Source organism: Ostrea edulis, chromosome 1, assembly GCF_947568905.1.
Source record: "Ostrea edulis chromosome 1, xbOstEdul1.1, whole genome shotgun sequence".
NCBI classification, from domain to species: domain Eukaryota; kingdom Metazoa; phylum Mollusca; class Bivalvia; order Ostreida; family Ostreidae; genus Ostrea; species Ostrea edulis.
In genome coordinates this window covers 37,016,293-37,027,622 of record NC_079164.1, presented here as the reverse complement: position 1 = coordinate 37,027,622, position 11,330 = coordinate 37,016,293, and the positions used below count along the sequence as shown (strand labels likewise).

Genomic DNA, 11,330 nt, shown 5'->3' with positions numbered 1-11,330 from the left:
TAGTTTGACAATGTGTTGTCAATGTTATTGTTTAGTGTGACAATGTGTTGTCAATGTTATTGTTTAGTGTGACAATGTGATGTCAATGGTAATGTTTAGTGTGACATTGTGATGTCAATGTTAGTTTTAAGTGTGACATTATGGTGTTGATATTATAGCTTAATGTGACATCGTGATGCCAATGTTATTGTTTAGTGTGACATTGTGATGCCAATGTTATTGTTTAGTGTGACATTGTGATGCCAATGTTAATGTTTAGTGTTACATTGTGATGTCAATGTTATTGTTTAGTGTGACATTGTGATGTCGATATTATAGCTTAATGTGACATTGTGATGTCAATGTTATCATTTGATGTTATACAGAAAGCAACAAGAAAAGAAATTCATTTCATTTTATTCTACAACATGTTCACATTTTCATAAACACAATATTTCATATACAAACAAAATACCTTAAGATACATATCACGACCAGAATACATTACATACAAGACATCAGAAGATTCATTACAACTGATCTAGATGCATTCAGAAATGGAGACTAAAATGCATAACTTTGCAGTTGTCATACCAAAATTCAATTTTGAGTCTGTTTGTCACTAAAAATCGTCGTGTATCTGTAAAGATATTTTGGATGGCGCATAATGATACACGGCCAAAAATCTGCCGAAATATGAAAATTATTTACTCTCCATTAGCCACTATAAACCTTATTGTTGTGTAGACATTGTAAACAGAATCTTTCCGTCTAAAATCGCCTTGATCTGCTACTAACGTTATATGCAATTGAACGGAAATTAATGGACAAGAAAAATAGGATTCATAAATTTTTCAATCATTTAGTAATTTGACACGAGGTGGGATTTTAAAAGAAATATCAGATACGTTCACAACATTAAATATCCTCTATATGTTAACACAGTGAGTTTTTCATTGGAAATAAAATCTCAGTGATGAAACAGCACAAAGATGACGCGTTTGCGAATGGTTAGCATTATGGGGTATGGTTAGCATTATGGGGTATGATTAGCATTATGGGGTATGGTTAGCATTATGGGGTATGATTAGCATTATGGGGTATGGTTAGCATTATGGGGTATGTTTGGCATTATGGGGTAGTAAATTGCAATGTTAAGGTTAGATGCCCCAACAAGACTGGCATGTTTTTGATGATATTTGAATTGATCTTGTTTCAAAGCTTACAATTGAATATCTTGAATACAAAGCATGTGTCTATATACTATCATAAATCCATGTATCCGTGTAAATGTCATAAATACAACCTGGTAACCGTATATATATCATGAATACAGGCATTCGTGGTTTGATAATGATAAATATCAACAGTTTGTCACTCGGACATCGATCCAATCCTGACGATATGCAATTTCTAGCTGGAAAACTGTAGAAGGATCGGCGAGACAAACCATGTACCTCGTACCCCATTTCATTAAAAAGGTTAATCAGCTTGTCTTTTGTACAAACGGTTGAAGAGAAACAAAATCCTGACACTAAGCACAAAATCAATATGTCTACTAACAATATAAAACACCAAACATTTACACTACGTGGGATGGAGAGTAGAACATTGATAAAAACTATATACTTTCACAAAAGTAGGGGGGGGGGGCATATAAAGGGCAGCGTGGAAAAATTGTCAATTCATATCCTTAGATGAAAAAGTGAAGATAACGAACAGTGATCAATCCCATAACTCCTATAAACAATACAAAACAGAACACGGACCCCTGGGTATATTAGAGGTGGGAACAGTTTCCTAGTAGAAGTAAGCATCCTCTGTCTACCGGTCACAATCAGGAAAACGGAGCAATCTGTAGTCAAAATCAGAGTGCTAAGAACGTCCTAACAATTGGATATGAAACACATCAAGCAGCATTTGATCCAGTGATAGGTTGTATTCACAAACTAGAACATTATAATGGACATAGAATGTGTGGAATGCTGGCTTTAAACGAGACTGTTGAAACCCGTACAAATTATTTGTAAATGGCTTGCCTTGATTCAAAAACTGATCATTCGCAGAACAAATGTATGCCTATCGAGTCAATTGAAAGATGTAGACACCATATGCAAGTGATTATGGAATGTTGCTGCATAAATATAGGAAGTTGATGTTGGAGAAGTTGAAATCATACCTTGAAATACCTTCAAAATAACAAAACTAATACAAAATTCATATTTGTATTTTAATTACCTATAAAGGACTTTTGAACCCTGTTAGTATTCCTACTTACTTACTATCAACTGTTCGAAGGCCGATTTCGAATACCTGCGATTTCAGTCTGATTGCTGGAATACAATAAATTGAGTACTGTCGACTGATCAAACTTTGCTTACCGACTTCAGATAAAATACTCGCGTGATTAATTAACAGATTTGATATTTGTTTTCACTGATATGTTCCTTTTACAATTAATAACCTTGGAATGTTAAATTAATAACGTGATTATTTACACAATCAGTGTCAGAGTTTTGTCGACTGCCTCTATTCAAAAGTCCTCCCTTTAAAGCCTTTCCATCGAAACACGATCTCGATAGGAACAAAATGTAACAATATAAAATTTAATTTCTTGTTTACCTTTCTATCAAACGTTACGAAATTCAAATCTGATCTGTAGTTTGTCACTCTGAAATTACATGTACATTGCAAGTTTCAAATGAATTTCATCCTCTCAAGCATAGTAGAAAAGTCTGGAAAACCAACTGAACAGACTGACTGACAGACAGAGGGACAGACGACAGAGAGGAAACATGTCCTCTTTGGTTTTACAAAACGGTAGGAGACAAACAACGGACTCTATAGCAATGTCTCTTAATACTAAATCTGGCAACGTCTTTATATAAACAGCCACCTGCCAAAAGTTTATAGACAAAATGGCGGATCTAAATTCCAACTTCACGGAAGTGGCTTGTTTTTTCTTTTGTAAATTATATATATAGATAACGGGGATTCCGTATGCATACCACATATAAGTACAGGGTCTTGTGTCGTCATATGTGACGTCATATGTTGGTATTTATTTGATGATCGTCTGATACAAGCTTCTGAATGTAGCTACATGTATGGGAAAGTCTAAGAATTTATCGCCAGCTGTGAAACAAATTGTCGTAGACAGTTACAGACAAACGGGAAATTATTCTGAAACTGCTAGGGTATTGAAAATGGACCGGAAAACCGTGTATGCTGTTGTAAAACGGTGTGAAATTCGAGGAAGTGCGGGAAATGCTAAAAAATCGGGAAGCCCCAGAAAAATGGACGTTAGAGAAGAGCGCCAACTATTGCGGCTTGTAAAATTTAACCGTACCACTCCATTAAAAGACATAACAGGACAATTTAATCAAGGTAGGCAATTTCCCGTGTCTGAAAGATCAATTCAACGTTATTTGTCAAAAAATAAGTACCATCGACGTGTATGCAGGAAGAAAATTGGGATTCGGAAACAAAATAGGAAAAACCGTGTGGCATGGGCCAGAGGTAAACGACGGTGGACTGTTGACTATAACCGGTCAAAAGTGATCTTCTCTGATGAATGTAAAGTTGTTTTGGGACAAAACAATCGAGTTTATATTTGGAGAAAGGCAGGAGAAGAATGGTTACCAGCGTGCATCAGCCCCGGCGCACCACCGAAACCTGCTATGAGTTTAATGTTGTGGGGATGCATTACCTGGAATGGAGTTGGCACACTAACGGTGGTTAATGGCAACATTAATGCAAATAAATATATTGATATCCTTGAAGAATAATTGTGGCCGGTTGTAGTGAAAAATTTTCCTACTAACGATTACATATTTCAAGATGACAATGCCCCGGTTCACCGTGCCCGAATTGTACAAGAATATAAACAAATAAACAGAATTCCAGGTATGTTTTGGCCAGCACAGTCACCTGATGCAAATATAATTAAAAACATTTGGTTTCTGTTGAAAAATAAACTGAAACGCAGACTTTCTAATATAAACAATGTCACTGACTTGGAGAGAAATATAAATGACATCTGGATTAACATACCCGTTACTTACATACGGAACCTCTATCGATCCCTACCTTCTAGAATGTTGAAAATGATCAGATCAAAGGGATATATAACAAAATACTGAGGTAAGATTTATTTTCTTTGTAATTTCATAACCACTGAAAATCCGTATTACGTTGACGTTTAGACATTGACGTCCGCCATTTGTCTATAAACTTTTGGCAGTTGACTGTATATCAAAATTATGTTTTGTTGAGTAATTTCACTTTTGTACCATGAAAGCAAAATGAAATAACAAACTTTACCAACATAGCCCCGCATAGCAAGGCAATACTTAGCAACATGCCATATTGTACAACATCCCTGTCTGTTCTTGACATCAGAAAACAAGGATTTTAAAGATTTATCTCCAATAACCTTGACATTTAATATTTAACCTTGGAAACCAGTAGGAACGAATATTCTTGTACATGTACAAGACATCTTTACAAGTTCCCCTTCCCATTTTATGAGTGCTATTGTCCCTATAGTGATATTGTCTCGCGTGAATGAGGTCAATTATGGCGGAGGCGGGGTTTCTACAGTTTGTGATGCCAATTTAAATCTTATTGAAACATGTTAGAATTTTAAAGAAGTATCTTTAAGTTCAAGGTCAAATCAAAAAGACCTGTGACTTCACTTTTAATACCAATATATTAGTATATTTATACATAGATGAAGCAAAGAACGTGGTCCATTTAATTAGATTGTCCTTATTAAGTACACACCGAGGCTTTTATACCTGTTACCTGGCGCTTGTCAGATATAGGGGAAACAAAGCACACTGAACACAGAACTTGCACCGTACTATAAATTTACCTGTATGCTATATAACTCCATTACAAAAACAAAACTTTCTATCAAATGTACGCAGAACAAAGCGGAAATTAGATGCAAGCGAGAGAAAAAAAAAAAGAATGGCATGACAGATAGATCGATAGACAAGATAAGTAGTACTTCGTTACTAACTTGAAAATACGGATGTATCTTTAATTGCTGTTATAAAATTTAGAAATTCATTTCAAAATTAAGGATTATCTCCCTCATGCATAGCTCATATCCTTGGACGAATTTGGCTCCACTTTTTTGGCACGCTGTTTTTGGCTATATTTAGCTCTAAAACTTCATAGTTGTTTCGGATTTCAAACATTTCGGTTGAGCATCATTGAAGAGACATTATTTGTCGAAATGCGCATCTGGTGCATCAAAATTGGTACCGTATAAGTTTTACATAGACAAGATAAGATATAGACACAAACAGTAATAATGGTGCATGTATATAGACAGACATATAGATAGATAAATAGATAGATAGATTTCAACCGACATAATTTTTATTGTGACTTGAATGCATTTATTTACCCTGACCAATCTCATTTTGACAGACTTTTAGTTATGGTACTTCTACTCTCATTCAGTTTGGATGAGCCAAATGGGGATTTTTCCAGCGAACTTGACATTGTCCAGTTGACCGAAATGCGAAAATAAATTATCAATTTATCATAAGTATCTCTATTTCATATTATTTTATTAAAATTGGACAAATCAATCTAATATTTCTATATGTGCATGGTATACTTGTATAACAATTCCTCTATAAACTAATAATCAGGGAAATCTGCAACTGATGAACAGAAATTGTAGTGTATCCACTACAACTACGTTTGCCAGAATTGATATACATGTACCTTGCTTCATTGTATAGCAGTCTTACTTTCACTAGTGTTTTTCCCGAGACTTTCAGACTCTAGAGGCTGACTGCACGAGAGACACTTCAGAGTATGTGACAGTCCAAAGGCCACATACAGAAAGATGCCTTGACCACCATTGAAAATTGTGTGCAAAATAGAAAACAATTGCAGCTCAGTGAACTGAGCCAAAAACCCGAACAACCACGTCGCACCAGTAATGATGGAAAGCCGGAAGTAGGAACTTATGCTCTTCTGGTCCTTCGATTTTCGAATGGTAATCTTTGTACTGATTCTAGATACTGTCACCACAAACATGAAAGTATTGATACAAACGACCAGACCTACTGGGAGAGCAAAAGTAAAGAGGGTCATATTGGGGTCAGCTATGTAGCAGGTGCGAGGAGAGTAACCGAAGCTTTCTCCGTCGCTCTTCGTGTAGCTTACAGACACATTAATAGCGATTAATGTCAAACATATAAAACAATTTACCAGCAAACTAACAAGTACTCGCGACCTAACTTCCATGTTTATGTTACTGAAGGAGGTAAATGCTTGAAAGATTTGGAATGTAGATAAACTCATCCAACACACGACAGAGAGCCACGAAAAATGAACCAACATACCAACACCAATACACATCAACTCACTCCACAGAAAAAACTTGGAGAAAGTGTAAACGGTATTTGCTAAAATCGAGAACACAGCTAATATCATAATGTTGATATCGGCAAGTTTTTTGTGAGTATTGCTGACAGTAACCGTGATAAAGGTCAGCAGGGAACCAAGCGATGATAGAGAGAGACAAGACAGGGACAGATATTTCATTAACTTATCGTCTGATTTCGTCAACATAAGGCTGGAAGCTTGGAGATACTGATCGAGACATATCTCAACGCCACGTTTGTTTGGTAACTCTTTGAAGTACATCGAAGAGAAGCAAGCTTGATAGTCTACAAGACACACAGAGAAGTTGGACACATCTAATCTTACATCTGCTGTCCTCATTTTGATTTTTGGACAACGATACCATTCAGCTACGATGGACATCATGTCGCCTGTCGTACAGTACTGATATTTAGGATCATGTTCATTACCATCTAACATGTTTATCTTGGAATATAACACCATTTCATTCCCTGTCATGGAATTCAGGAAACAACGATGGGACATATATTTCTCAAACAAATAACTACCGTGGACATGAAAACTCTGCCCTACAACAGAGATAGAAAGGTGAACGAGAGGAGCTCCTGGCGACGGGGGGATAGTTATCTCGTGGTGTATCGAAAAGATATTTAAAAAATTTTCTATCATCAAGTCCACGCTATGGAGATGATTTACTGACAGTTCTATCATCAATGCCAAAAAATTTCCACCCGAATCAGGAGCCAATGTGGACATTCTACAGAGATACGCTGTCAAGTTGTTGTTCCGCAGAATGTCCTGAAGAATTTCCGAGACCTCTAGTATACAGTCTTTCATGTTGATGGAGTCTTTACTATCTGTTGGGACAACCATCAAATTTAACTCGTAGTTGTTCTCATTAAGCATTGGATAGACGGGCTCACAGGCCAGGTTCTGGTACACATACTCTGGTTCACACACGATGTCTTGGCACTTGTTCTAAAATACACCAATTCATATTCAGAAATTCAATTAATGTAACGATTCATGAGTTTGTGATTTTTTTAACATTCATTCCGACAGCATGTACAACTAGAAGAGAGAGCCCTGTATACTTGTTTAATTCCAAAGCATGTCTAACTTTACTTACGATTTAGCTAAATTTCAAAAAGGAGGCATTCAAATCAAGTCTTAAAATCGTGATGATTAACTAATTTCCTGGACATGAGTAAAACCTAGTCGTTAGCAGACGTACTTTTGCATTGCTAGACCACTTCTTCCAACGATATTAGCATTGAAAAGTGGGTTTTGTCATGGTGTACCTGGAATTTGTCATAATATATAATCCATCGCCGCGGTGGTCTAGAGGTAGAGCATTCGCCCCGCATACGGGAGGTTGGGGTTCGAATCATGGCCTCTACAGAATTAAGTCGTTAAAACCGGTAGTGAGAGTACCATCGCCAAACGCTCGGAATCATGTGTGAATGTCACGGGTCCTCGGAGATGACCTTAAAAATGGATGCCCTGTGTCACAGTAGGTTTGGCACGCTAAAGACCTTCACTGCCCAATGGCCTTAAGCACCGAGCATATGCCTAGATTTGAAGCCCTTCACCGATATTGGTGACGTCTCCAATCCATATGAATGAAAAATTCTTGAGAGGGACGTTGAACAGGATACGATCAATCAATTAAATCACCTGGATTCTGTCACGGTGTACCAGTTTGTTCGATATAAAATGTACATGGATTTTTTCACGTTAAACCTGGCATTTGACACGATATACGATGTACCTGGACTATGTCATACAATGTATCCGGAATTTGTCATAGTGCACCCGGAATTTATCCAATACACATTGTAACTTGATTGTGTCACGGTATATCTGAACGTTGTCATAATATACAATGCACCTGGATTTCGCCACGGTATATCTCGTTATTTGTTTTAGGTCCCGTCGAGAATTTTTTCACTCATATTGAGATGGTATATCGGGAATTTGTCACAATATACAATATACCTGTATTCTGTCACATTGTGCCAGGAATTCATTCTATATACACTGATAACCATATCATACACACACCGAAATAAGTTACATGCATAAAAAAAGCTACATCATAGTTCTAGCAAGCCTATATCTTTGTTCCTCACGAAAATATTGACTGCTGTGAAGTAGAAACTTCAAACGCCACTACATATGCCAGAAGTGGTGTAAATCAAATGTGGATTTAAAAAAAATTCTAAAACAATCTTAGTAAACTTGAATTCGCAAAGATTTTCTTAAATCAAGAACATAAAAACGTACGACTTTTCAACACTTTACACGACCATTCCTCACGATGAATTAAAGACTAGACTTTTTGACATTATAGCCAGTTGCTTCTTCAACAAAAATTGAAAACGGAAATATTCATATCTAATGATTAATTATTTTAAAAAAAAATCATCTGATTCCACGCACAAGTACTCTGTAGTTGAAATTAAAAATATGCTGGAGTTCCTCATTGACATAATCTTCGTAGTCTTTGGTGATCAGGTCTTTCAACAGTCTGTTGGAATTCCCATGGGCACGAATTGTGCTCCTTTGTTAGCTGACCTGTTTTTATATTCATATGAAGCAGAATTTATTCAAAAACTTCTACATCAGAAGAAAAAATCACTTGCTCTAGCCTTCACTGCGACAATTATTTATATCGACGACGTTTTATTTATTAACAATGCTAATTTTCATTCATATGTCGATTCAATATATCCCTGTGAACTCGAAATAAAAGACACCACAGAGTCATCCCTTCTGCTTCATACTTAGATATTTTATTAAAATAGATAATAACGGCAAACTAACAACTCAACTTTATGATATACAGGATGATGTCAGCTTCTCTATTGTCAACTTCCCATATTTATGTAGCAATATTCCGCTATCACCTGGATATGGTGTTTATATCTCTCAACTGATTCGATAGGCAAGAGCTTGTTCTGCGTATGACCAGTTTTTAAATCGATGCGGGTTACTAAAAAACAAGTTGATTGTGCAGGAGTTTCAACGGTCTCGTTTAAAGTCAGCATTTCGCAAATTCTATAGTCGTTATAACAATTTAGTTTGCCAATACAACCTATCATTGTGTGAAATGCTCTGACATGTTTCATACCGATTGTTAGGCGGTTCTTGGCACACTGATTTTCACTAAGGATAACTCCATTTACCTGATCAAGATGTAGGGCTCACGGTGGTTGTGACCGGGCGACAGGGGATGTTTACTCATGCACCCAAGTCCATGGGTCCGTGTTTGCCCAACTCTTTATATTCTATTGACTATAGGTGTTCTGAGATTGATCACTGTTCGTTATCTTCACCTTTCATATCTTGAAGTTGTACCGGACCCTTAGCTGATTACTTTACTGCGATAAATTGAAATTAAGTTAAACACTGTGAATTCAGGTTTTTGTCATTATATTGAATATATTTCATGCCAAAATGTGTTAAAAGGTTATGTGTATACTTATTCATGGTGGATAGTGTGCAATGCACCTGGAATTCGTCACGGTATATCAGGAATTTGTCATGATACACAATGTACCTAGACTGAGTCATACTATGTATCTGGATTTTGGTCAAGGTATACTTTAAATTTGTCACGATATGCAATGTACCTGGATTTTCTTACGGTATGCATGGATGTCATATTTTACCTAGATTAATTATATAAGGAATACTAAATTTGAAAAAAGAAATTTATTAATAAAACGTTGAAATGAAAGAACTTACTCACCAGTTTTTCGTCAAATATTTGATTAGCTGTACATTTCATCGTGTTAGCGATCGGTTCTTTTTCATCAGTCTTGAAATCCATCAGGGCTGAAAAGGGGGTTAGCATAGTATCTATTGTGCCATATGTTCCACCATGAAATTCGTACTGAATGTACAGATCTTTTAAGTCAAACATGCACATTGCACAGTAAATGTTTTTGTAGATGTTATTGTGAGTATAATAAGGTAAGTAGTACTCCTGGCAAGCTTCGATGAGGTAATTTTTAATCCTATTATCTGCAATGTTCTCACATTTCACATCAAGTGTTGCCCCTAAACATGCGTTCGCCACACTCTGAACGGATGCAGGAGGGTAGAAACCAACATTACATAACGGAAATTGTTCAAATACAGACTTATAAAGCATATCCGGATTCTCTCTTGACAAGAGGGCGGATCTACTACTGCACAACTTTTTCTTCTCCCAGAAAACGAGGTCTGATATTTCTTCGTTGTTACAAAAGGCACATTGGATATTGATGTACGTTTCCATGGTAAATAAAGACGTGACTGGGGTAGATTTCGTAATATTTCTAGATGGTGGTAATATGCAAACAGCGCCATCTGGACAGGTCTTGATCATCCAGAACGACTTTCCAGATTTTACTTCCGCATTCATGTTCCACAATGGCTCCAGGCAGTGCATTGGGGGACCTTGTTCGTCATCAAAGGTCCGCGGATATTGGATGAAGTCCGGAGCAGGTGTCTGTCTATAGAATTTGGAGGGGCAGCATGTTGCTCTTCTCACGCAGGAATCGTCACACTCGCACGGAACGCAAGCTGGTTGTAACGTGAAAGGATATGTCCGTTTGAATTTCTCTCCGATACACATATCTTGTTCAGGGCACAGTATAAGGTAATGTAGAATCATGTCTCTCGCAGTTTCGTTGTTAATCCAGGATGTCAAGCCGATCACTTCAGTGATATCGGCGTCAGTTGGAAAAGTAGGAAAGCTCCCGAAACCCGAGAAGAACCCGAAAACAATTCCAAATGTTGACGTTAGGAACAAGAAGGGCACCTGTCAAAGAGCATGTGCTAACTAGAGAAACAACAAAACAAACAGAACGCCATTCACAGACTAAAGTATAACGCTGATTATTACGAAAGTCGGATAGGTTCATTTTTTAAAAGGTAAAAAAAAGATGTGACTTGTTATAATGAGTTAG

General features: G+C 36.8%; 1 protein-coding gene across 1 annotated transcript; it reads right to left on the bottom strand.

Moving 5' to 3' along the window:
- Positions 1-5,730: 5,730 nt before the first annotated feature.
- LOC125659428 (uncharacterized) lies at positions 5,731-10,996 on the bottom strand. Its single transcript, XM_048891127.2, has 2 exons — positions 10,127-10,996; positions 5,731-7,350 (listed from the first exon to the last, which is right to left on the bottom strand). Exons 1-2 carry the CDS (start codon positions 10,994-10,996, stop codon positions 5,731-5,733), a joined length of 2,490 nt encoding a protein of 829 aa, XP_048747084.2.
- Between the last annotated feature and the right edge of the window lie 334 nt (positions 10,997-11,330).